This window comes from Eriocheir sinensis, chromosome 33 (assembly GCF_024679095.1).
Source record: "Eriocheir sinensis breed Jianghai 21 chromosome 33, ASM2467909v1, whole genome shotgun sequence".
Taxonomy (NCBI): Eukaryota; Metazoa; Arthropoda; class Malacostraca; order Decapoda; family Varunidae; genus Eriocheir; species Eriocheir sinensis.
The window spans coordinates 6,913,636-6,941,001 of NC_066541.1; the positions used below are offsets into that span (position 1 = coordinate 6,913,636).

The 27,366-nt window shown below is 45.6% G+C and overlaps 2 protein-coding genes and 2 long non-coding RNA genes across 6 annotated transcripts in view; 2 read left to right on the forward strand and 2 right to left on the reverse strand.

The window, feature by feature from the left end:
• Window positions 1–6,961, forward strand: part of LOC127006648 (uncharacterized) — a 91,344-nt gene extending 84,383 nt beyond the window's left edge. For all 3 annotated transcript variants that reach the window (XM_050876800.1, XM_050876799.1, XM_050876801.1), the window contains 2 exons: window position 1; window positions 239–6,961. The exon at window position 1 is cut by the window's left edge and continues 105 nt beyond it. In XM_050876800.1, the coding sequence (XP_050732757.1) occupies window position 1; window positions 239–3,245 (3,008 nt within the window). In that variant the 3' untranslated portion in view covers window positions 3,246–6,961. The remainder of the gene's footprint in view (window positions 2–238) is intronic.
• LOC127006654 (uncharacterized) overlaps window positions 1–11,618 on the reverse strand; it is a 34,564-nt gene extending 22,946 nt beyond the window's left edge. The window contains exons 1-2 of the long non-coding RNA XR_007759684.1: window positions 11,324–11,618; window positions 10,310–10,562 (exon numbers count right to left, since the gene is read on the reverse strand). This is a non-coding gene — a long non-coding RNA (uncharacterized LOC127006654). The remainder of the gene's footprint in view (window positions 1–10,309; window positions 10,563–11,323) is intronic.
• A 7,819-nt stretch (window positions 11,619–19,437) lies between these two features.
• Window positions 19,438–24,752, forward strand: LOC127006652 (neuroparsin-A-like). The gene is made up of 4 exons (XM_050876818.1): window positions 19,438–19,569; window positions 21,582–21,705; window positions 22,906–23,011; window positions 23,724–24,752. The coding sequence occupies exons 2-4, from the start codon at window positions 21,623–21,625 to the stop codon at window positions 23,862–23,864; spliced, it is 330 nt and encodes a 109-aa protein (XP_050732775.1). The 5' UTR covers window positions 19,438–19,569; window positions 21,582–21,622; the 3' UTR covers window positions 23,865–24,752.
• LOC127006653 (uncharacterized) lies at window positions 23,970–25,965 on the reverse strand. Its single transcript, XR_007759683.1, has 2 exons — window positions 24,068–25,965; window positions 23,970–24,015 (listed from the first exon to the last, which is right to left on the reverse strand). It is a non-coding gene; the product is annotated as an uncharacterized LOC127006653 (long non-coding RNA).
• Window positions 25,966–27,366: the final 1,401 nt, after the last annotated feature.

Below are 27,366 nucleotides of genomic sequence, written 5' to 3' on the forward strand. Positions count from 1 at the left end.
AGTGAGTGGCTCGGGGTTGCTATGGGAGGGGGGGGGAGAGAGAGAGAGAGAGAGAGAGAGAGAGAGAGAGAGAGAGAGAGAGAGAGAGAGAGAGAGAGAGAGAGAGAGAGAGACTGCATAAATACGCCATCAGCTATGCGCATTTTGTGCATGAGTGACGCTGAGGTGTGTGTGTGTGTGTGTGTGTGTGTTGTCAGGGCAGGGCACAGGCTGCCACTGACTCGTGTCGTGCCCGCAGGTCACACCCCTGCGGCGAGGCCTACCTCTACTTCTTCTCGCCGGAGCTGAGCGCCCTGCTGGAGGGGCTGCATGAGGCTGTCTCGGAGCTCATCACTGCCTCGGGCGCCGACGATGTGTCTTTCATCAGCGACATGTCGGAGTTGTCGGGGGCCCTCAGCTCCGTGGTGGTGCTTCCGCCGCGTCTGCCGGACCCACCCAAGATGCGCAAGGCCACCTCCGTGATGGACCTGGCGCAGATCCACGAACTGCAGCCGCTCTGCAACGTACACACGCCCCCGAGGCTCAGCAGCAGCCAGTGCAACCTCGCCGAGGAGCCGCGGGGGGAGCCGCCCCTGCCGGGCCGCCTGCTGGGGCACTCCCGTCGCAGATCCATGAGCGAGACCAACCTGGCCAAGCTGTGCCTCGACGAGACCGACGAGGAGCTCGAGTCGCGCGACGACGACCTCGAGGACGCTGACCTGCGCCAGACTGACCTGCCCAAGGACCGCACTTCCTCGTCGGGCTCCTACAACTCCTACAGGTCCACGGACAGCGGCGTGCGGCTGTCCGCCTCGCCCTCCACGCACTGTGACGGCGGCCGGTACATGTCTGAGAACGCCACGCGCCGCTTCGTCACAAAGTCAGACTCGCTGGACTCCGGCGTGAGGGCCTGCGTCAAGGAGGACGCGCGTACCGACGCCGGAGGTGAGGGTGACGACGGCAAAAAGGACGCCACGAGCGGGGACGGCAAAACGGAGGGGTCGTCGCGGCGCGGCATGGGCGCCCTGGAGGAAGAACCTGACGTGGACACCAAGGTGGGCGCCTGGTGTCTGCAGAGTGCCCGCGCCAGGCGGACATTCTTCACCAAGAACCTAAACGTGACCAGCGCCGCCTACAAGGAGCGCAAGGTGGTGCGGCAGCTCAATAGGACCATGTCAGAGTCGTACAAGGAGGTGGTGGACAAGCACGACGACTACCGCCGCATGTCCGAACTGCCAGCCGTGCCCAAGACGTGCACAGTGTACGAAGAGATTGTAGACGTGCTCAAGCCGCTAAGCGCCGCCGCACAGCAGCCCAAGGAACACGACTACGAGGAGCTGGACAAGTGCCGCCGAGACATCAAGCGAAGCTACAGCTTCCAGGAGAAGTCCAAACCCCCGCCGCTGCCACCCAGGAGGCCCAAGTCGTTTTCGCCGGACCCATGGGCCGAGGAGGCCATGACCAAATCCGGCACGCTGAGGAAAATCTTTGGTCTCTCCTTCCAAAGCAAGTCCCACTCCACGGACAGCATGCTGGACGTGGAGAGCTCTAACTACGACGACCTCACCACGCTGGGCAGCGCCGATGTGGCCCTCGTACAGGCCATTGGCACACTGCCCCGCGTCAGGAAGAAAATCGGTCCCGAGCGGCAGACCAGCAGATCGGCGTCCCCAAAGATGTCCCCCAAGCAGAAAGCACGCTCCCTGTTTGGGGTGTCGCCAAGCAGATCCCCGATGATCCCGCGTCCCAAACACCTCTTCCTCTTCAAGGGGTCGGCACGCGAGGAGCTGCAGGTGTCACCGCACACGAAGCCACCCTTCAGGCTACACAGACAGTTCTCGCTGCAGGCTCAGCGGACACCCAGCACTGATGGCTCTCTGGCGGATATATCCACTCCTGAAACCCCCCAGACACAACAACAACAGCAACAACAACAACAGCAGCAGCAGCAGAGCGGAGCCCAGAGACAGTACTGGCGGCCCGAGTCGGCAGGTGGCGGGACTGGGTCAGGGTCAGAGAGTGCGGGAGGCGGAGACGACGGCAGCGGTCCAGGGGCCTCTAAGGACTCCTACGCCTTCCTCAAGTCTCCCAAGCTAATGACAAAGACCTTCAGCTTCTTGAAAAAGTTTCCGAAGGAGAAGTCCGGTTCGCTGGAGCGTCAACGCAAGTCCGGCATCAACTTCGTGCCACCGCAGGACCCGGTGACTAAGTTCCCCAACAGTTACTCAATGGACAGTTTCGCGGTGGAGAAGGGCGCCCAGAGTTGCGGCACGCCCTCCAGGGACCCAGAGTCAGACTGGGGTGAGGGCGACGTGCTACCGGGATGCCGCCTCCGCTCCATGTCCTACCTGCCGCCCGCCTCCCCCGCCATCAGGATCCCCTTCCACTCCCACCACGACTCCACCTCCACCACACCCGCCGGCACCCCCACCAGCCACTCCTTCAGTCCCCTCCGCAAGGCCAGCTCCCCGCAACCACCGACCGAGGCTCTGGGCGGCTGCTGGAGCGAGTGTGAGTCCCACCTGACGCCCGGAGGTCACTCGCTGCCGCCCCGGGAGCCGCCGCCGCCTCCCGCCCCACACGAGCCACACTACGCCAACTTGCCGCACCATGACCCAGACTACATGTCCATGGACGAGGTACGCGGCGCCTTCAGGAGGATCTCCAACGCCTCGGCCAGTGAAGGGCGGCGGGACAGTGGTGGCTACCTATCGATGGGAGAGATTCGGTCGTTCCAGAGGCCGTGCGAGGCGCCCGAGTGCCCCGGCTGCAGCGTGTCCCACCACGACTGTCAGCCGGAGCGGGACCCACAGCCGCCGGAGGAGCACGAGTACATGTCGATGGACGACATTCAGTCGGTGCTGCACACCGAGTTTCCGGGGATCTACTCCACCTCGGAGGAGGACAAGGACGTATACAAGGGCTGCGGCTTCAAGAGCGCCCCGAGCAGCCGCAAGACTTCTTACTGCGAGGGTTCCGACTACCTGACGCCACAGGAGGTGGGCCGCATGATCCGGCGGGAGGTGCTGGCCATTCGGCGGGGGCGTGAGGGCACCGCCGAGCTGCAGCACCACCTCCATCACCCCCAGCACTCACACTCCCAGCACCTCACCACGGCACACCACTTCGACCCTCACCATCACCACCACCTCCACCACCACCACCTCCACCCGCAGCAACAGCAGCAGCAGCAACAGCAGCAGACACCACAGTCGCAGCAGCAGGACCCTTCCCAACACAAGCAGTACCACCACCACCACCACTAACACCACCCTGGCCATCCCCTTCCCACTTCCTCTTCCCACACCACCAACACCACCACCGCTACTTCTTCCACCACTACTACCACTTCTACTACTGCTAACACAACGCCCCCGTCACTGCCACTGACGCCACCACACACACACACACACACACACACACACACAGAGGCGATGATGTCCCTCTCAAATGAAGCTCTTTTTACGCCTTACTGGACCACTAAGCTCACCACTACGCATTCAGCGCTTTTTTATAATGCATATAGAGCCCCACAACTGTAAGTATCCCCACTTCTATAGATTCCTGACTCAGTGTGCTTAATAAGAGTAAGAAAGAGAGAAAGGAAGATTAGAAAGAGACAGAAGGACAGAAAGCCCTGGTGAGTTTGTGTGTACGTACGTGCATTTAGAAATCGTATATAAGGAGCCGTGTACGTGGATTTCGCTGTGTGTACGTGACAGTCATGGATGTGTCATGGTTGTACAGATATAACAATTTTCTAACCTTCAGTAAGAGCGACGAGGCGAAGGTGATCTTGAAGGTGCCAAATATTCGACCTAAGTCTTCGATTCCTCTTCCTCATCCCTTCCCTTCCCGGCCACGAGTCCCTCCCTTCTTTCCGGACCTTCTCCCCATAACCTTCCCTTTTTCCTAGGTCCTCCAGCCTTCCTTTTTGGAGACAAGAACTCAAAATTTAATAGTTGTTTCCCTTTCCTCACCCTCACCCCTCCCCTCGCCCCCACCTCCTCCTCCTCCACCTCAGCTCAAAAATATGAACTGTGTTTAGAGATTTGTAAACTCGTAGACGCCTGTCTCCTGTCTTCCTTCATTTGATTGTGTTCTACATTGGGCCTGTGGGTAGTTCGTCGACTCAATGAGACCCGGAACGAACCCAACTGAACCCCTGACCAAACTCGAGTGAGACCCAGACAGGATCCTGCTAAACCGAAATAAGTTCAATAGGATCATGGCTTTGTGACATGACGCTGGAAACCGAACCCTTTCATGTGAACTCCATGTGTCCCCTTGCAATGGAGCCCGAGGATGAAGCATGGATGAAACTGAACGAAGCCGAGAAGAACCGAAGCAACGAGAACCGCGTGACGTCATCAAACAATAGAGAACCAAATGAACACTTATGCTTGTTTAGAAGTGAAAATTCCTTGTATTTTAGCAGAGATTTTAATATTAAGGGCCTGACCACCCCTCAGAGAGAGAGAGAGAGAGAGAGAGAGAGAGAGAGAGAGAGAGAGAGAGAGAGCATTTCATTCAAGTAATTTCTCCTTTTCTCCCCGACTCTGCTGGTGCGATCCTTAGGTGGTGGCCAGTTACACACACCAATGATGATGATGATGATAATAATAATAATAATAATAATAATAATAATAATAATAACTGTGATGACCTTCCAACATCCACTTAAACCGCTTCAGAGAAGTAGAAGTCAACCAAGAAACGAGAAAATGTATTGATATAAAACAAATTTTCAAGTATAATGACCGCCTTATACTCTTCCAAAATACGATGCTCTCCCTCTTAGCTCGCAGCACATACAGTGAATGACTGAATAAAATAGAAAGGCGACGGATAATTTATTGAATGAATTTAACTCCCTTGATTACGTTCAGTGTTCCCTCCTCGGCTCACACACGTGCGTTCAAATAAGTGTCTGTGTGCACCAGCAGCGGCGGAGGCAGGAGCAGAAAAGGAGGAATTTACGTGTTGATTATCCTCCCAAGTGAACGGTGACGACACGGGAACGAGTGTATCCTTCTCCCTCACCCAAACACACCCAGTTTTATGCCCGACAATACTTGAAGTGTATGGTGCCGCGGCAGGCCAGTCAGTCCTTCCTCGTGCACTTCCGTTACAGTATCGACACAACGCCAGATGTATGTACGACAATACTCAGAGGTGTATCATTACATTTCCATAATTAAAGCAACACCAGCCTGCCGGATATATGCACGACAATACTCAGAACTGCACGGGAGAGCGGCAGGACAGCTAACCCTTTAATTAATGTGTTACACTTTCATTACCATATCGAAACCCTGCCAGATGCACAACAATACTCAGCAGTGTACGAGAGCGCGGCAGGCCCATCCACCCACCCATTCATCCCCTCCTTCCCTCACCACCGCCACCCTTGCGTTCATTGTTCCTGGATATTTGCATACGAGATACGTAGCTTTCATACGCACGCCGGATATGCATAATTACGGCTGATATATAAGTCCGCCTTTTTTGTGTGTACGGTTTTATTCCGAGCTCTCGAGTCCACTCCCGTTAGCTGGTCGGCGGGCTGGCTCGGGTTATGTTGGTTGGCTCTTATTACAGTGTTATATATTGGTTCGCTGTTCCATAGGTGTTCGTTTTGATATGATGACAATATTATGCTTCCTTAATTACACACACACAATGTTATATATATATCGCAGTCTTTTTTTGTGCGTGCTTCTCAGTGACGCATGTGTGTATATATTCGTCTATTTTGAACGTTTTTACTTTTCTGTGTATGTGTGTGCTTCATGGGAGTGGAATAATGGAGGATAAAAAAGATGGAAAGGTTTTGGAGAAAGAGATGGAGAAATGTTGGAGAAGAGGACAATGTGCAGAAATTTTGGAGGAGAAAGAGAGATGGAGAAATTTGGAAACAGAGAGATGGAGGGGTTTTTTTTAGGAGAGAGATGGAGATATTTTTTGAGGGATAAATTTCCAAGCAAAAGGGAGAGCAGAAATGAAGACAAAAAATAATCCCCCGAATAAGATGCTAACCCCGAGAAAAAATAAAACGTGACAGAATCGAAAAAAAAAAAAGTAAAGCGTAGGATAAAACGAGCAAAGAACTGCCGAAGAGGATTTGGATCAACTTACGAATATTTAAATAGACTTGAATGAATAAAGACCGAATATTTTAGGTACAGTGTGTTCATATAACCCAGAGCGAGAGATTACCTTTTTACCTGGCAGCCTACCTGGTCACGTGACTCGAACAGGTGAAAGTGATTAACAAAGCGGGATCCATAATCTCATTACTAGTTAATTACCAAGAGCAGGTTTAAACGGATGGCTTTAATATATTTGGTGAGATGGCAGCTTAGTTTAAATGTTTAAAAGGTAAATTGAGTCTGTCATCCTTGAAAAAAAAAATAATGACTCGCAAAAGTTAACTAAGAAAGATATTTTATTATTGTATTAACACCTCTCTCTCTCTCTCTCTCTCTCTCTCTCTCTCTCTCTCTCTCTCTCTCTCTCTCTCTCTCTCATTACCTCCAACATGGCGGCAAGTCAGTATGCACAAATTCATTTATAAAAGCAACCCCTTCCCCACTCCCTCCCCACCCCCGTGACCCCCACCCCCCTCACTTAACACCCAAACTCCCCCCTTTTCATCTATACGGATTTAAATTGCCCAAATGACACCTGTTGTTGTTGCTGTTGTTGTTGTTATTATTGTCGTCTGGAGGTGTGTGTTTGAGGGGGGGGGGGTGTAAAGGGTAAGGGGGTGATAAGTGAAAGAGGGGTCAAGGAATAAAGAGGTCAAGGTCAGGTTCAAGGTCAGGTCAGGTCAGGTCATGTGTGTTCAGGATTTAATGGGTCAACTCGGTTTTTTTTTCTCCATGTTCAACCCTTTTTTCCCCACTCACTCCGTTTATTAACATCATTACCGTTATTATAATTATTTTTCTTTCATTTTCTTAATAAAAGGAAAACTGTCTATGGTTGTCTTATTTCCCTCGCCCCTCTGATGTTTTAATGCAAAGGAGACGAAGCTGAGGCCAATTTGAATAATTATCATCTTGTCCCGATGGCTCTGGGCACTCCACCGTCGGGTATGCGATGCTTTGGTAGGCAAGGATGTACGTTTTACCTCCCCCCTCTGGTGCGGGACAGAGCCGACCAACACATGCAAGTTTGTTAATTAAGATACGGAATATTTTCCGACGCGTAAACAAATAATTACATTAGCATATATCTTGATTAAGAAATAAATATATACACATATAGAACATATATAACTCAATAACATCACAGATATATAATTACCTCCCCAGTCTCCCCAGGTACCCACTTATCGATCAGTCAGAAAGGGAAGATGAACAGCTGGGTGGGCAGAGCAGCGAATGCACCGGGCCAGAATTAATATCGGGCCCATTGATTCGTGCTGCACCACAATACTACACCACGGAGGCGCCGTAGAGGAGACGGAAAGGCAATGCGTCTTATTTGCTTTTCAAAAAGAATTGTGAGGCAGATAACTAGGAAGTTTATTCAAATAATGAAAATATTATATTATATAACAAAGGAAAGCATCCCTCACTTTTGTTTGTTAATAGCAAAACGAAATCATTGTATAGAGAATACCTGCATGGCAGCCGCAATTCATAAGTAAAGTAAGTAAAACAAAATGGAATTTATGAAATTAAACAACCGAATGCCACCAGAAATTAATTGATTTATCCCAATTAAAAAATTAAAAAAACGCTGGGCAAAGGTTTTTCATTTCAAAAAGTTTTAGAGTTCTTTTAATCAATACATCATTACCATCGATTTTATTTTCATTTCCCATCCCGTGGTGATATGAATTAATAAAATATGATGAATGACCAAACCTAAACTAGTTGGTTAGAGTAACATGGCCCACAAACTATAGCAACTTAGCCCCAATAAGAGAATAACTTGGGCCCACAAACTATAGCAACTTAGTCCAAATAAAAAAATTACTAGGTCCCACAAGCACAAATAATAGGGTAACCTTGCTCACATGCTAGTAACAGAGTCCCATTTATAAAGTAACTAGCCCCATAAACTAGTAACAGCCGCAGTAACAGTAACATGACCCACAATAGAAATAGGCGCACCTAACATCACCAAATGTGGAATACAAACTTGGTGGAGGGACTTTTTCTGTCCCGAGCGACGGAAGTAAAGTGGATAGTTATGGGAGACTTTAATGGACACATAGGCCTAAATAATGAACCAGTCAATAGTAATGGACACATGTTGATAGACTTTGCAGAAAGTGAGTCTGGAAAAAAATGGGAGCTTGAGGACCCAGTAACTTGGAGAGATAGAGGTGCGGCATCAGCCATAGACTACATCCTGGCGAGCGACGCAGTGGAGAAAAGCGAATGTAGGATATGGAAGGAGGAGGAGGTAGAAATATCAGACCACATAATGATAGGTGTGACATGTGGGAAAGGAGGGAGGAAGGAACAGGAACAGATGAAGACAGAGTGGAAGACAAAATGGGACACGCTAAATCCCGACTGGGGAAAGTATAGGGATAACCTAGATGGAAAGCTATGAAGGGAAATAGAGAAGGACAACAGGACAAGTGAGCAGTGGGAAAAACAGGTAAAAGAGGTAATAGTGGAGGTGGCGAAGATTACCATAGGTATAAAGAAATACAAGGTAGGAAAAAGGAGACTGAAAGGCTGGTGGGATGAAGAGGTAGAGAAAGCAATAGTAGAAAAAAAAACCCAGAAGGCAAAGAAAGTTGCGGAAATTGACAGAGAAAGAAGGGGAGCAGCACAGACAGGAATGGGAGAGGACGTATAACAGATACGAGGCAGATTCCAATCAATAAGAAGATAGCAAAGTGGAAGGGACTGCAGGCGAAGAAACTAAATAGCCTACCCCGAAGAGTGAGAGAAAAAGAAGGATGGAAGAGACTGAAGAGGAACCTAGGAGGGAAAGAGGTAGATCAGAGAGTAATGCTGAAAACAGAGGGCAGGGAGACTGGAAAAGAGGAAGAAATAAAGTCAGTAATAGAAGGGTACTGGAATAAGGTAATTAAGATAGATACAGGGGACAGAGGAATAGAGAACATGGTGATTTTCAGTGACACAAGGGAAATGGAGGAAATAGAAATAGAAATGGGGGAGGTAGAGCGAGCTCTGAAAATGTTGAAAAATGGGAAGGCACAGGAACAGATGACATCATAGGAGAGTTCCTTAAGTATGGAGGAGATACAGCCAGGCAGGTTATTTATAATATTTGTAAGGAGGTTTCGGAGGAAGGGGAAGTACCGCAGGACTGGAAAAAGAGCAGGATAATACTGATACATAAAGGAGGGGGAAAGGATACGGCAGACAGAAAATTATAGGCCAATAGCAATCATAAACACCATGGCAAAGGTGTTTGGGATCATAAAAAGTGAAAAGTTAAAGGCAAGGATAGATGCACAAAAGGTAATAGGAGAGGAGCAAAATGGATTTAGGAAAAGTAGAGGAGGGTTGGAAAATATATTTACCTGAAAGAAATTATTGAAAAGAACAGGTTACAGAAGAAGGAGCTATGCTTAGTATTCATAGATCTTGAAAAGGTATATGATACAGTAAACAGAGAAAAGCTCATTAGACTACTAGAACATGTAGGTGTAGATATCAAGCTGATAAATTTAATACAGAGTCTATATGACGGAAATGAGATGATGGCGGAGAGGAAGGAGATGGAGGAGATCCTGCACATAGCTCACACATATGGGAGGGAGTGGGACCTGAAATTGAGTGAAAGGAAATGTAAGGTCATGGAGTTTTGTAGTGGAGCCAGTACGGTAATCAGTGGGTGCTTGGAAATAATGTATTGGGGGTTAGCAAGGAAGGAGTAGGGGGCGAGAAACATAGGAAGATGAATGAATGGAAGGCAAGGTGGATGTCAGGCATGATAATCAATGGAGGCAACAGAGTGGGAAATAAATATGACAGTGCGAAGTCTTTGGAAAGGAGTAGCGGTACCATATTGCCTCTACGGAACATAATTTAATAACACACTACAGGGAAGGGGACATTGCACAGCTGGAAAAGGTACAGAAAACAGTAGGCAGGTGGGGATTAGGACCCCCTTGGAGCACAATGGTAGAGGTCATAAGGGAGGATATGGGCTGGAGCACCTTTAAAGATTATATATGAAAAACCACACAACAAAACTTACGAATACCACTTAAAAATTATTAAAAAAAACGCACAAGACTAATGAACATGCGCTGCGTACTCACCACTTAAAGATTATATATAAAAAAACATCACACAACAAAACTTAGGAACATGCTTATATGACTCACCACTTTAAGATTAGAAGAGGAAAGAAGAGGCTTGGTGACGACAGTTCCTGGAAAGAGAAGCATACTATTTTGAGCTCCCGTCTTGCACGTGCTCTTCTGCTAGGCTAGTGATACGGACGCCGCTTGATTTTCCGTTGTTGTTTTTCTCTCCCCACGCAGTAGGCTATTCATGCAGTTTCCTTTTCGTCTATGCCAGGTCGTCTGTCCCAAGTCTTTTCTTCGCCACAGCAATCAGCGTCCTCAGTCCTGCCCTCTGTAAATAATAAAACAAGCAAAAAACAATAAGATACTAAAAACATTGAAACTAAACACCTTAACACTACATACAAACAAAAAAAGACACTGATATCCTAAGCAAATAAACACAAGTCAATAGACACGACACTAAAAAAAACATGGAAAAAAACACAATACCATTAAAAAAAGATGAAACCCTAAATAAAAAACACCAATCACAAGAAAAAAATATAGTAAAATCAAATATAAACACCAGAGAACACTGATAAAACACAAAACACACTGAGACCATGAATAGCAAAAGACAAGAAAAACAAAGATAGTAAAAATATTAACACCAAAACACACACAAATATCATAAAAACACTGAAAAAAAATAACTAAACACGGAAAAACACTCATAACGTAATTTAAGTGGACAATAGGCTAATAATAATCTGGTAAGCATCTTAATACATCTATTTAATACGACGTAACGAAAGTGGACATCATTTCCCTGTCAACATGAGGTCATTTTAGTGCACCGTGACAGTGTAATAACGTCAGTGTAGTGCGTCTTCAATAAAACTAAAACTTCAGAAATTATTTAGAGTCGATAAAGAGAGGAATGACAGTTTGAATATTTGGTAACAGAAGTAATGAAGTAGCGGAGCGGGGCAAGACGCTGGAAAAATTGAAGCTCAAAATAATATGTGAGACTCGAGTTGGGAAAACATAGTGATGAAATAAGGGACGTAGTGGTGAAGGATGTACCGACGGAAGGAAAAAAAAAATTACCCTGTTAAGAATGTGCCGGAGAGATTTCAACGACATTCACCCACATTCACTGATAACAGATAACTGACGCTTCACAGCAGTGTTGCCAGCAGCCAACCTCCTGGTTCCCATAACCATATTTCCCAAGGGGATCCATCAAAATTTCCCTTTTCACCATAAAATTTCCCATTTCCCATTTCTCCCATTTTCCTAAATATCTTTGAGTGTACACCAAGCACTGAGCGTTTAGCTGGAGGGGTTTCACTGTCACTGTTACTTTCCTTTCGCTAAAGGGTCTCAGGCCTGTCTTGTTAACAACACGGGAACTGTCTCCCTCCTGCAGCCACTCAGTACAGGAACTGGTCCAGTATTGTATTCCTCCCCTCTCTCTCCCTCCCTCCTCCAGCCACTCGCAAACAGTTACTGTGTTCAGTTACCGTACTGTCTCACAGTAGGTACGGGAACTGATCCTGTATTGTGTCCCCCCTCTCCCTCCTCTCTTCCAGCCACTCCCCCACCACCTCTCTCTCTCTCTCTCTCTCTCTAGGTACTTTTCGTGTATTTTTTTAACTTTTATGGAGTAGAATAGACTCTCGTCGTATCACTGCCAGAACAACTGTGTGGCATTTTCTCTCCAATTTTCCAGTTCTATCAGTTTTTCCCTAGATTTGGGCCAATTTTGAAATTTCTTCCCTTTTTCCCTTCATGGGTCCATTTTTAACTTGAAAAGGGTAATTTCCCCAGACCTGGTAACACTGATAAATCAGCAGTTCGGTTACCGTAACTTTGGTACGAGTAGTATTCGGTTTACTCGATTCTTGGATTTGAATGAGTACTTCTACTCGGTTTACTCGGTTCTTGCTGTTCAATTACGTGATCGATTAAAACCCCAAAGATGCAAAATAAGTTTTCAAGATAATATTTATTGATTAATTATTATTATCATCATAATTATTATGAGCAGGTCTGTCGGGAAGAGGAATGCAGTGTCCTCAACCTCCCAGAGCTGTCTTTCATTTTCTCTCCCTCCTACTCATGTTTTTGGGTAACCGAAATACATCCTCCTAGGGTCATGCGTCGCTGCCCAATGCTGAGCAGTCAGTCCAGCCCCTGATCTGGGCTGGTTTGGGGGAGAGAATGGCATCCCCTCTCCTAGCAAAACCCTATCCTATATAGCTAACATCAAAGTAAAAAGCGGAGGTCGGGGTCATAGCGCGAGGATTAACCTCGCTCCCGTTTTGCTAAAGGGCCCGACCGCGCAGCAGGCTTCCGTGCTCCGAGACTGATTAAGCATATATCACCTGCATAGTCCGTTAACGCCAACTCCGACTTTATGGAGTGTGGCACGCTACCACGAAGCTGACCCTGCTCAAAGTGCTCATCGTTTTGTTTCTGTAAGAGACAATCCTGAGTGGAGGAGGCCAAGGAGACGCCCACAGAGATGGTAGATTGAGCAAGTCGATAGAGATTCTGGCAGGAGGTATTCAGGATGGGATAGGGTGCTGCATGGAGGGAGACTTGCCCAGAGGGACCCCCGGGCTTGGCGTCGTGTATATATATATTTATATATATATATATATATATATATATATATATATATATATATATATATATATATATATATATATATATATATATATATATATATATATATATATATATATATATATATATATATATATATATATATATATATATATATATATATATATATATATATATATATATATATATATATATATATATATATATATATATATATATATATATATATATATATATATATATATATATATATATATATATATATATATATATATTTTTTTTTACGTCTCCGCCTATTGCGCCGGTAGGCTTGCTTGAGGGTCTGGATGGTATTCGGCCCCAGCCCGTCATGGCGCAGGCAAGTGTTTATAGTGGCGCCATCTTCTCTTGGCTCATGCTGCCCCGTACTCCTTCTTGATTCTTGGACGGTTGATGGGTGGTCTTCAGGACAGCATGTGGGTAGTTTTAAGCCACTCGGCGGTGACAAAAATCCGAGGTGGTAGCGTGGGGATTCGAACTCGTGTCGTCCATATATACATGCATATATATATATATATATATATATATATATATATATATATATATATATATATATATATATATATATATATATATATATATATATATATATATATATATATATATATATATATATATATATTAAGTGACATTCACTGTGCGTAAATCCTGACAGATGATGGAGTAATTTAGCAAGAGTACTTGTTAAGGCACATTATAGGTCATCAGCCTTGAAAATGAAACTCATAATCACAGTTAAAACACAAATTATGCAACACTGGTGGCGTGGAATATGCAGCTATATGTGTATTGATTAGCTGCCTCATATGTACCTACCATTAGATGTCTTATAGTCTGTCGACCTTGACCATTCTGTTTTATCTAGGGCAACAATTGAGTATTGTTGCTCTTTGAAAATAAGATGAAAATTAAATATGGTTTGAATTTTACATGGAATGTTGAAGACATTATTTCAAGGTCATCTGTCCTTAGACGAATTTCAATTATTCTCATCTCTGGCAACCCTTTGACCCCCTTCTAGCTTCCTGGTGATAGAACTGCCGCCCCCCCCCCTCCCTTCGCCGAGCCATCCCTGCACGATCTGCTGTCTGACCGTCGCCTGAGAGCAAAGTAAGCATTCGGTACTCGGTTTACTCGGTGAAGAGTAATCAAAACAATTACTCGGTCGGTAAAACACACTGTTCAAAGAACACTAAAAACACTAAAAACACCAAATAAAGTAGTGAATCACTAAAACATGGAACATAAACTCCACAACGCTAAAAAAACACAAAACACACCGAAACCCTATTGAAAAAATAATCAATAGAAAAGAAAAAAAATCACATCAAAATGCCTTTGTTGCGTGTTTTTTTATTCCATTCATTTATTTGTTTTGATTTATTTAATTTGATTCATTTGTTTTGATTCATTTACTTTAATTAATTTGTTTTGATTCATTTCTTTGTTTTTTTTAAGAACACACACAAAAAACACAAAGTAAAAAACACCACTCACCCGAAACAAAAAAAAACAAAAAAAACTAAACAATGGAACAAACACCACAACACAAATAAAACATCAACAAACACCAAACCACTAAAGAAAGCAGCAAAAAAAATTCATTACGTAACGCTCTCCACTGGACACCAGGCGACCAAAAATAACTTCCGGTACTCGGCAATTACTATTTTCCGTTGATCTGGCTAAAACGCAATATGCTTCTAAGTATTTTTGTTATCGTTACTGCTTGCTTAGTTAAGAAGGCGTACCAAGAAGAGAAGAGGATGAAGGAAGAGGAGGAGGAGGAGGAGGAGGAGGAGGGAAAATACTGAAGCTTGTTTGTATCTTGGTTTATTGACACCGGAGACAGTATAGCCAACACGTACTGATGGTGGCCTTCAGGAGGAGGAGAGAGAGAGAGAGAGAGAGAGAGAGAGAGAGAGAGAGAGAGAGAGGCTGGGGGGACGACCATGTGGCACATAACCCAAGCCTGAAGGTCAAGGTCAAATCATGGTCAAAGGTTACGGGGAGGAAGACAATGGTGATGCTGTGTGTGTGTGTGTGTGTGTGTGTGTGTGTGTGTGTGTGTGTGTGTGTGTGTGTGTGTGTGTGTGACCTGCTAAAACAAAGAATCAGTTTTAAGCGAAGGGGGGAGGGGAGGGGGGGAGGGTATAGGAGGGGGAGAGAGAGAGAGAGAGAGAGAGAGAGAGAGAGAGAGAGAGAGAGAGAGAGAGAGAGAGAGAGAGAGAGAGAGAGAGAGAGCAATGGAATGAAACTAGACAAGACGAAAATAAGGGATGACAATAAAAAAAATTAATAATAATAAGATTGACGATGAGATGAAAAATAATAATAATAATAATAATAATAATAATAATAATAATAATAATAATAATAATAATAATAATAATAATAATAAGAAGAAGAAGAAGAAGAAGAAGAAGAAGAAGAAGAAGAAGAGGAAAAAGAAGAAGAAGGAGGAGGAGGAGAAGGAAGAGACGGAGAAATAGAAGCGGGAAAACGAGGATTCGTCAGCAGTGTGGCGCCCAAGTATCCCTTGGGAGAGAGAGAGAGAGAGAGAGAGAGAGAGAGAGAGAGAGAGAGAGAGAGAGAGAGAGAGAGAGAGAGAGAGAGAGAGAGAGAGAGAGAGAGAGAGAGAGAGAGAGAGAGAGAGAGAGAGAGACATATTCTGCTTTCTCGTCTCGTATTTGTATCAACAACAACAACAACAACAACAACAACAACAACAACAACACTAATAGCAATAATAATAACTACAACAACGATGACAATAACAATAACAATAATAACAACAAGAATAACAACAATAACAACACCAACACCACCACCACTAAGAACAATAACAACAACAAAAAAACACGAAAACAAACAAACCAAAAATCAGCGATAAGAATAAACTAATAATGGAAATTCCACTCTTGACAACAACACATTACACAATATTATTTCTGCACGCACGTCAGTCCATACCTCGTTACTATGTCTGATATAAAAACTCCATTGATAATACTTAGGGTCGTATTTTAAAACATTTCGTCGCCCAAGTTCACATATTTGACAAGGCTTTCGTGGGAGCTGTAGGCCTTTCCAGGGTTAGTTTTATGACCCTGGTGGTAGTTTGACCCTTCTTCTGTACCATGAACCTAAAGAAACACATATTTGACATGGCTTTCGTAGGAGCTATAGGCCTTTCCAGGGTTAGTTTTATGACCCTGGTGGTAGTTTGACCCTTCTGTGCCATGAAAAACAGATTGATCCCCTCTTTGACCTTTAGAAATAGTTGATGTGAGAAGCGATGGTGTCTTAAAATACGGCCCTTAAGCTCCCAGTGCCCTCTCTGACCTAAATCCACGGAGGGCTTTGGGTCAGTACTGTCAGACGCTTCCAGCCTCCACGTCAACTATTTCCAGAGGCCAAAAAGGAGAGCAATCGGGTTCTAATGAGGGTCTTCTTAGGTGCCTGGTACAGAAGAAGGGGCAAACTACCACCAGGGTCATTAAACTATCCCTGGCAATGACCCAAACTCCTACGAAAGCCCTGTCAAATGTGTGTGCCTGGCTGCCGAAAGGTTTAAGAATATGGACTTTAAGGTGACGATGGATTTTTTTTTTTTTTACAACAAAGGAGACAGCTCAAGGGCACAAAAAAAGGAAACAATAATAAAAAAGGAAATAATAATAAAAAAAAGCCCGCTACTCGCTGCTCCTAAAAAGAATCCAAAGAGGTGGCCGAAAGAGGGGTCAATTTCGGGAGGAGAGGTGTCCCGATACCCTCCCCTTGAAGGAGTTCCAGTCGTAGGCAGGAGGAAATATAGAATTCCAGAGCTTACCAGCGTGAGGGATGAAAGAGTGAAGACGCTGGTTAACTCGTGCGTAAGGGATTTGGACAGTAAAGGAATGAGCTTTAGTAGAAAGGCATGTGCAGCGGGGCCGCGGGAGAGTGGGAGGCATGCAGTCAGCAAGCTCAGAAGAGCAGTCAGCGTGAAAAGAAGAGCAGTCAGCGTTACTTTCATTCTCTCATAGTCTGTGCTTCCTTGCTGACCCCACGCCTGGTGATATGCTCTCTTGCCTCTGCCTATCAACATCTGTTTTTCCTTCCTGCTTTTATACGGTTCCAAACAACCAGTGCCTAAGATTAAGATGGGGATTAATCTGTGCGATTTGGAGGTGCTTACATTAAAACAAAATAACATAAGAGCACACACACCTTTCTCTTGCCTCTACCTATTAACATCTATTTTCCCTTCCTGCTCTTCTACGCTTATAAAACAATCTGTGTCTAAGAATAAAATGGTGATTAGTAAGTGCGATTTAAAAGTGTTTACATTAAAAAAAAAACTTATGTAAGAACACACCAACGCATAAAAGTAGGATAAGTTCAAGTTCAGGAAGGAAATAGGCAAGAACTGGGTCACGAACATTGTGGTGGATGAGAGGGACAAACCGAGCAGACATGTGATTGAGGCAGACACAAATGAAAGCTTTAACCCGTCCGCTGCGATTAGCACGGATTTGGCCTTCCCTGGTAGCCTGCTAACATTATACTCAGGTCTTTCTCTGCCTCTGTAGTGGATAGTGGAGCGTTTCCCATGTGCTATTGGTGTGCTGGATATCCCCTCCCATGGTGCAGGACTTTACATTGTTCCTCACTGAATTGTAACAGCCACTATTTGTTCCATTCCAGTAGCTTGGTGAGGTCTAACTGTAGGAAATCCGCATTCAAGGGGTTAAAATGAGAGTTAAAGATGTATGTATGGATGGGAAGGGAATTAGGCGAGTGACACATCTCCGGGAGTTGTCACGTGTAAGGGTGCCTGGCCTCGTGTAGTGTCCTTATATAATTGAGCACCCTTGTGAGATTGAGGAGGGAGGGAGAGGGGTCATAGGGGAGATTGTGAGAGGGAAAGTGAGGGAGAGGAGAAGGGGGGAGGTGAGAAGAGAGGAGCGAAGAAGGGGAGGAGTGGGGGAAAGGGGTGGGAGTAGGAAAAGATGTTGAGAAGACAAGGGGAACCAAACAAACTGAGGGGGGAGAGGGGAGAGGGGAGAAAGAGGAGATGGGAGATTGAGGAGAGGGGAGAGAGAGGAGAGGGGAGAAGAGACGAGAGGGGAGAAAGAGGAGATGGGAGATTGAGGAGAGGGGAGAGAGAGTAGAGGGGAGAGAGAGAAGAGGGGAGAAGAGACGAGAGGGGAGAGAGAGGAGAGGGGAGAGAGAGGAGAGGGGAGAAGAGACGAGAGGGGAGAGAGAGGAGGAACGGGAAGGAGCGGATAACAGAGAACTTGGGAAAGAGAGAGGGAGAGAGAGATGGAAGCGAGTGTGGGGGAAGAGAAGCAGGAAAGAAAGAGAGAAACATAGAGAGAGTGAGGGAGAAGAGGGAAGAAGAGGAGAGAGAGGGGAGAAAGTAGGTAAGGGAGGAAGACAGGGCTATAGAAAACTAAGGAAGAGGGAGAGGAAAGTCAGAGAGGGAGAGAAGAATAAGAGAGAAGAGTAGAGGGAAAAGAGAAAAGAGGAGAAAGAGAAAAAATAAACACACAGGAATAAAAAAAAATGAGAGAGAGAGAGAGAGAGAGAGAGAGAGAGAGAGAGAGAGAGAGAGAGAGAGAGAGAGAGAGAGAGAGAGAGAGAGAGAGAGAGGAAAGGGGAGAGAGGAGAGTGCCAGGGAGGAGTGCCAGGGGAGAGGGGAGGCACCCAACAACAGAGCCACCAAAACCAAGAGAGGCCCAACCAGCATGGAAGAGACACACTAGTTGCCGGGGAAGGAAGACTGGGGGGGCAGGAGGGAGGGGGTGGCAGGGGGGAAGGAGGGGAGGGGGGCAGGGGGCGTAGGGAGGATAAGGGAGCTGGGACGGTAGTAAGGGTAGGGTTGCAGGGGCTGTGTAGAAGGTGGTGAGAGAAAGTAGTGGGATGAGGGGGAATGCATGTTGAAGATTGGGGAGAGATATGTTAGGATTGGTCAGGCTGGGGAGGCTTGAGTATCTGATTGGTCAAAGAGTGAGAGGGGGTGAGGCAGGGTGTGGGGAGAGGCTGCAAGATTGCATTGTATGAGGAGAAAAAAAAAAGTATTGGGAACCGTGAAGGGGGAAGGCAGGGGTAGGAATGAAAGGAGGAGGGAGAAGAGAAGGAAGGAAGAAAAAAATGAAAGGGATATAGGGAAAGTAAGGGGAACGAAGGATTGGTGAAAAATAGGGGAACACGGAATTAGGAGAAGGGAGGTGAAGGAAGGGAAAAAGAATAATGAGAAGGAAGGGAAAGAAGAAAGAAGGAAGTGACAGGGAAAGAAAGAAGGATGAGAAGGAAGGGGGAAAAGAAAGGGGTGAAAGAGGAAGGGAGAGAAGGCAGTATTAGAAGGAAGGGGAGAAGCAAGGGGGAGAATGAAGAAGGAGGAAACATGATGAGAAGGAAGAGGGAGAAGTAAGGGAAGGGGCAGGAGGAAGGAGGAAAGAGAAGGGGAAGAATGTAGGAGGAAAGGCCGGGGTGATGGGGTGCAGCAGGGGTAATGGGGTGGTTTCAGACTTCATGAAAAGTCTCATGTCACCCACCCTTTGAGCACGTGGACGCAGTGAATATCCCGACTATATATACCCCCAGACTTCGCTGCGGCATCCGACAGTGCGTTGAAGGAGCGGCAGAAGCGAGGGTGAGACGTATTGAGGGACGAACACACGCTCAAGCTTCTTCAGTCGGTGGGTTGTGCTCCGCTTGGTACCGTGTCTGTGCCTGCGTCTGCCTGTGTATCTGCTGTCTCTGTACGTCTGTCTGCCTGGCTGGCTGTGGTCTCGTCTTGCCGAATCTCTGTCTGTGTGTCCCAGTCTGTTTGCCCGATTCCGTTTTCTTTCCACTCTGCCTTTGTTTCCCCTGTTTCGTCTCGTCTTGCCTCATCGCATCTCGTTTTCTTTTGTGTTGTTTTCTCAGTTGTTTGTCTGTCTCCGTCTGCCCGGCTGTCTGCCTCCTGCCATCCGTCAATTTCTCGCTCTCTACATCTCTCGTCTCCATTTACTTTTCGTCACCTCATCTTCATTTACCTTGTGTTTTCTCCTCTTTCATTTATCATCTTTTCACCCGGCTGCTTATCTGTCTGTCTGAGTGTCTAGTCCCGTTATATGTATCTATCCGTTTGCTGTTGTTCGTTCATCCGTCAATTCCTTTTTCTACTTTTCTCTACTTTATATTTCTCTACTTTGCGTTTCGTCTCACCTCATCTCACCTCATCTTCCTCTACCTTGTGTTCTGTCATGTCTTGTGTTTTTTTTTGTGTGTGTGAGACTGATTCGAGTCATATTACCTGCAAAGTCCGTCAACGCCAACGCCGGCTATACGCAAGTGAAAAGTTGGAAAGCTTCGTTTAGTCGGCGCAACGTCTGTGGTCATATGCCGGAGAGACAGAAGGGGAAGGAATTATAGGAGAAGGGAACAGATTCCAGGCGACGGGACACAACCCCCGATTAATACCTGGTACCCATTCACTGCTGGGTGGACAGGGGCGTAGGGTATCGGAAAAGCCGCCCAAATTTTTCCACTCCACCCGGGAATCGAACCCGGGCTCTCTCGGTTGTATACGCAAGTGACATGCTACTAAGAAACCGACCCTGCTCACCGGGTTGTTTCTGTAAGCGACGGTCCCGAGTGGAGGAGGCCAAGGGGACACCCACAGAGCTCGTGACTGGAGCGATGTGATACTTAGGGCCGCTTTCACAGTCGTTTTGTTTGTTTTGATCGTTACCAATGGCTGTTATCGCCGCTATAGTATTTCCACATAAAACTGGCCGATGAGGTAGTGGCGGCTGCGAGGTTAGCCTAGCCCCGCACCTTACCACACACTCTCAACACCTCTCGCTTCCTCTGCAGCCGCCACTACCCCATAGGCCAGTTTCACGTGGAAAACTATAGCGTCGATCGCCGCCATTGGTAACGATCAAAACAAACGAAGTGACTGTGAAAGCGGCCCGTAGGATGGGAAAGGATCGCTACCTGGACACTTGCCGGGCGTCGTAGGGTAAGCGAAGCGAAGCACCCTCCGGTGTATGACCCCACTGAGTGATTGATTGATTGATCGATCGATTAATTGATTGATTGCGTCTTTCCGTCATTAGTCTGTCTGTCTTTCTTTCCGTCTGCCTTTATCATCCGTCCATCAGTACCTTGATGTGCGTCAACCGCTCTGCTTTTGTTTCCTCCCGCCTCGCCTCGCTTCTCCTCGCCTCGCCTCGCCTTGGACCTGAAAAGAGAAGAAAAGTGTAAGACCTTAGATAATTTTCTATTCATTAATTTTTTAGTTCATTTAATTTTCTTCTGTGTGAATGTTTATTTGTTTGTTTGTATGTTTGTAATTCTTTCTTTCTTGCTTGCTTGCTTGCTTTGTCTGTCTGTCTGTCTGTCTGTCTGTCTGTCTGTGTTTTTATTTTCACTTATTTATTTTTTTACGTTCTGGGCCATGGCGCCGGTAGGCTTTTTTAGGGGCCTGGTGGTCGGTCCAACCCCGCCATGGCGCAGGCAAGTGTTTATAGAGGCGCCATCTATTCTTGTATATATGTGTCAGTCTATCTATCTATCTGTCTATCAACCTATCTATCTTTCTATCTTTCTATCGATCTCTATCAATCTATATGATTTTTCTTTCTTTTACTGCCTTTTTTTTTTTTTTTTACTTTTTCGTGTTCTACCTTTGGTCATCTCCATTTTCTTCCTCCATTTCCAGGTTAATTACAGGTAACTCATCCTCCAAGACACACCTCGACAATGCCTGCCAGGTGCCTAGTCACGCTCCTGCCCGCCTCCTGCCTGCTCCTCTTCCTCCTCTTCCTCCTGACGATGCCTTTCCGGTAAGAATCCTGCAGGACTCCTTAATTGGCTTGCCTTACCTGGGTTGGGAGTGTTTGAGGGGATGTGATTCTTTGTCCTTTTCCATTTCTTTTCTTCTTATTCCTTTTTTTCCTGTTACTTTCACATTTTTTCTCATTATTTTATTTATTTATTTTCTTATTCCTTTTTCTTCCGCTTATTTTTTTATTATTTTCCTTTGCATTTTTCTTATTCCTTTTCTGATTCATTTTCTTCCTCTTATTTTCCTGTTCCTATCATCTTCTTTATTATTTTTTTCCTATTCCTTTTCCGATTCCTTTTCTTCTTATTCTTTTCCTATTCCTTTTCATCCTCTTCTTTTCCTATTCCTTTTTCTATTCTTTCCCTATTTTTTCCCTATTCCTTTCTCATTATTTTCCTATTATTCCCATCAGTCTCTTCCTATTCTTTTCTTCCTATTCTTTTATTCTTGTTCTATGCTTCTATTTTCCTCTTATCTTCCATTTTTTTCCTATTCCTTTTTTTCCTCTTCCCCTATCATTTCCCTATTAGTTCCTTTTTCTTTCTTTTCTTATTCCTTTCTTCCTAGCCTTCTCATTATCATCATCTTCCTATTCTTTTGTCCCCATTCTATCCCTGACCGCTATCTCCTGTTATCATATTTTCCTGTTATCCTGTTTTCTTTATTTTGCTACTGTCCTGTTATCTCTTGTTACTTATTTCTCTTCTCCTTCACCTGAGTTTCCTTCGTCCGTTTGTTGGTGCTTGTTATTAGTGTGTCCGTGTGTTGTGTTTGTTACTATATGCGGCGGCACGAGGAGAGCTGGCCGAGACAATCTTTCAGGGCAACCATACCAAATCCGTGAGCAAGCAATGATGTCAAGTCCGCGAGTCCCTCCCTAAAGGCTTAGGGTCGTATTTTAAAACATTTTGTCCACCAAGTTCACATATTTGACAAGGCTTTCGTAGGAGTTTTGGGTATTTCCAGAGGTAGTTTTATGACCCTGGTGGTAGTGTGGCCCTTTCTCTGTACCGTGAACCTACAAAAACACTCACTATAACCCGATTGACCCGCTCTTTGACCTTTAAAACTAGCTGATGTGAGAAGCGAAAGTGTCTTAAAATACCAGACTTATCCCCGCCAGCCTTCGTGACGCCGACCATAGAGTGTTTGTGTACTGTGTTTGTTACTAACGTGTTCGTGTGTTTGTGTCTGGCAGGGAGGTGAGTGCCGCCCCCCGATGCAGGGAGTATGACCGCCCGGCCCCCACCAACTGCAAGTATGGGACCTCCAAGGACTGGTGCAAGAACGGTGTGTGTGCCAAGGTGAGTGTGTGTGTGTGTGTGTGTGTGTGCACCATTTTCTTCTTTCCTCGTCTTTGTATTTATCTTTTTTTTTTTTTTTTTTTTTTAGTGATGTGGTGTGGTGTGTTTTTTTCTTTTCTTTTTTACGTGTAAGCCTATAACGCCGCTAGGCTTTTCTTGAGGGGCCTGGATGGTAGCCGGCCCCAGCCCGTCATGGCACAGGCAAGTGTTTAAAGTGGCGCCTTATTCTCTTGGCTCATGCTGCCCCCCGGAACTCGTTCTTGATTCACTTGGACGGTTTCCTCTAGAGTCCGGGTTGATGGGTGGTCTTCAGGACATCATGTGGGTAGTTTTAAGCCACTCGGCGGTGACTGAAAAATCCCAGGTGGTAGCGTGGGGATTCGAACCCGCGTCGTCCATCACGCGGTGAATGTGGGCCCAGCACGCTACCACTCAGCCACCGCCGTGTGTGTGTATTCAGTGTTTAGATGAAGTCATACACAACACTTTTTTTCTTTCATCTTCCTTGTATTTATCTCTTTTTTTTCGTGGCTGTGATGCGATGTGTTGTTTTAGTGTGTATCATATTTGTAGTTTAAGACATACTGTACTTAGCACCATGTTCTTCTTTCCTCTTTTTTCTACATATCTTTATTTTGTATTTATCCTTTTTATTGTGTATTAATCTTTTTCGTATGTGTCTTATCTCTTGTATTTATCTTCGTGGTTGCAGGGTCCGGGCGAGCCGTGCGGAGGCTACCAGAGGAGGGACGGGGATTGCGGGGAGGGGATGCGCTGCGTGTGTGGCCGCTGCCGGGGCTGCTCACCCGTCGACAGAAAATGCTTCCAACCCGTCCCGATCAACTGCTACTAGTTCACCCTCGACCGTCCACTTCTTACACCTGATCATCCACTTGCTCCACATCTGTTGCTCCTACTTTGTTTCACTGTCTGCTCCTCGCTTCCACTTCACTATAGGCCTTCCTCATTCCTGTTCCATCTGCCATTCCTCATTTTTGTTTCACCTTTTTCTCTTCATTCCTGTTTCAGTGTAGTGCTTCCTCAATTTTGTTTCACCTTTTACTCTTCATTCCTGTTTCAGTGTAGTGCTTCCTCATTTTTGTTTCACCTTTCTCTCTTCATTCCTGTTTCAGTGTAGTGCTTCCTCATTTTTGTTTCACCTTTCTCTCTTCATTCCTGTTTCAGTGTAGTGCTTCCTCATTTTTGTTTCACCTTTTACTCTTCATTCCTGTTTCAGTGTAGTGCTTCCTCAATTTTGTTTCACCTTTTACTCTTCATTCCTGTTTCAGTGTAGTGCTTCCTCAATTTTGTTTCACCTTTTACTCTTCATTCCTGTTTCAGTGTAGTGCTTCCTCATTCCTATTTCACCTGCCATTCCTCATTGCTGTCTCGCTTTCCATTCCTCATTTCTGTTTCACCTTTTATTCCTCATTTCTGTTTCACCTTCCACTCTTCATTCTTGCTTCAGCTGTCATCCCTCAGCTGCTTCATCTGTTAGCCCTCACTTGCTTCACTTGCTATGAGCCAGTTTCCCCTTCCGTCTTTCCTGTTTTCTAAGGAACGAGCCAATACTCTCAGTAGTACACAATAATAATAGGAAATCTCTAGTACAATAAGATATCATGTAGTACAAGAAACGTGAAGACCTGAACGTGTGCAGCAGCAAGTGACGAAGTTGTGTTTAGGCTAACCCGGCAGGCAAGCCCACCCCGCCCAGCCCAGCGGAGACCAATTAGGTGCATATTCCTAGTATTAACCAATCACATTCCTCGACTGCTGGAGTGGGCGGGGCTTGCTCGCCAGTTAGATAGAAATGTGCTTTAGAAGAGGGAAGAAAATGAAGATGTTGTACAATCATAAAGTTACTTGAAGAAAAGCGGTTTGCGTGGAAAGCTCAAACAGGGGTCGTTAGTCACGTCAGGTCAGATCAAGTGATGCTTTCAATGCAGACGGATGTGTGTGTACCGCGTGTGTACCATGCATCCCCGCCATGTATTATACGTATGCCCATAGACTCCCCTCATTATGCTGCAGATATATAACACGTGCTTGTGATAGCTGAGTACAAAATTAATATATTTTTCTATGGAGGAAATGAGTTACTCTTAGACTTAAGGAAGACAACTGTTGGAAGCAAAAGTGTTTGTGTGGGCTGTTGTTTCCTGTTTGTTGTTGATATTGTTGTTGATTCTACAGCAAAGGAGGCAGTCCAGCAAAACGGAGAGAAAAGTCCACGATACGCTGTCCCCACACACATAGAGAGAGAGAGAGAGAGAGAGAGAGAGAGAGAGAGAGAGAGAGAGAGAGAGAGAGAGAGAGAGAGAGAGAGAGAGTGTGTGTGTGTGTGTGTGTGTGTGTGTGTGTGTGTTTACTTCCTTGGCAGGCTATATATTGCAATAAACAAAGATTATGTACCTGTGTCTTGTAAATTTAATGCATCCTGAATCAGAGAAAATGAGAAAGAAGGATCAGAATTAGATACAAAATCCATCGGAGGAAGTAAGGGAATAATGGCAGGAAAAGGAAGAATAGAGGAGAGGAGGAAGCGGAAAGGAGGCGTTGAACAAGAGAGAGGAGATAAACGAGGACTGGAAAGTAAGGAAGGAAATACTGTGCCATAATTTCCCTCACATTTCGGCCCCTCTCTTCCTGTCCCTCAACACACACACACACACACACACACACACACACACACACACACACACACACACACACACACACACTGTCACCTTTACGACCAACAAAACAACAACACAACAACGCATAGAATAAAATTACAGAATATAAAAACTGCAAACAAAACAATTTCACACCTTTCGCCCGTCCGTCGCAGGTGTGCATTGTGACCTGGTTAGCGCGTGCAGGTGACCTCTTGCCCCGCCCACTGACCTACATCCGGGCTTCACCTGGGGGTCACCTGTTATAGTGTGTAAACAATGGTCATGAGTGTGTGTGTGTGTACGAGAGAGAGAGAGAGAGAGAGAGAGAGAGAGAGAGAGAGAGAGAGAGAGAGAGAGAGAATCAACACGTATGTAGACCAAATGATTGTATTTACCAGCGCGACACACACACACACACATGGCGGTGAGAGGGAGACATGTGTGTGTGTGTGTATGTGTGTGTGTCCTCTCTGCCCTCAAGCCTTAGCCAACAGTCATTTGAGATCATGAACTAAAAAAACGTTGGCATTTTTAACTCTCCACCTCCTCTTCCCTCCTCCCTCCTCCTCCTCCTTCTCCTTCTCTTCCCACTTTCCTCCTCCTCCTCCTCCACCACCTTTTCTTTTTCTCCTTCTTCTCTTCCCTCTACTTATTGTACTCAACTGCTGATTCTCCTTTCCTTATCTTTATTCACATTTTTTTTCGCTCTATCTTAATGAAACGAAGAAAAAGCAAACTTCCAATTATCTGCTTCATTTCACGTTTCGAGCAGACGTAACACACCGAAGCATCGCGATTTGAAGCTGCTTCGTTTCGTGTGAGTCAATGCGCACATGAAATAGCAACACACACACACACACACACACACACACACACACAGATCCGTCACTATGCAGCTCCAGGCTCTTTCGGGGACACCGTTGCCAGATTATCGTACTCAGAGCCTCATATTTACCGGTTTCTGAGGCATAGCTATTCCCAAAAAACACCATTAATTAACCATTTTAACGATAACTATATATGAAGGCAGTTATTGGGGGTCGATGAGGTAATTTTGGGGTCTGAAATAGGCAAACATAGGAGGCTAAGTACGACAATCTGGCAACGTTGTTCGGGGAGGCTACTGGGGTCGGTGTTGCCAGACGCTGCCATCCCTCACATCAACTATTTCCAAAGGCCGAAAAGGAGATCAATCGGGTTCTCATGAGTGTCTTTTGAGGTTCCAGGTACAGAAGAAGGGTCAAACTACCACTAGGGACTTACAACTACCCCTGACATTACCCACAACTACTACGAAAGCCTTGTCTAATATGTGTGCTGAGGCGCCGAGAAGTTTAGGAATATAACCTTGGGTGGCGATCGCGAGTCCAGCACGTGACTGAACCTTGAGAAATGACACACAAACACCCTATTCTTAACGAACTGAATAGATCCACATTTCTCTTTTTTTTTTTTTGTCATATTGTAGAAGAGGGAGGAGGAGGAGGAGGAGGAGGAAGGGGAGAAGTAGAAGTAGAAGGAAAGGGAGGAGGAGGAAAGGGAGGAGGAGGAGGAGCAACATGGAAACATGGAAATGCAGGCAACATAACGCATATTGCCTCATTACGAGGTTGCCCGCTTTGGTGAATTAATCTGCTCGACAGCCATTTGGGGCCTGGGGAACAGATGAAAGCACTTCGGTATTCATTTTAATCC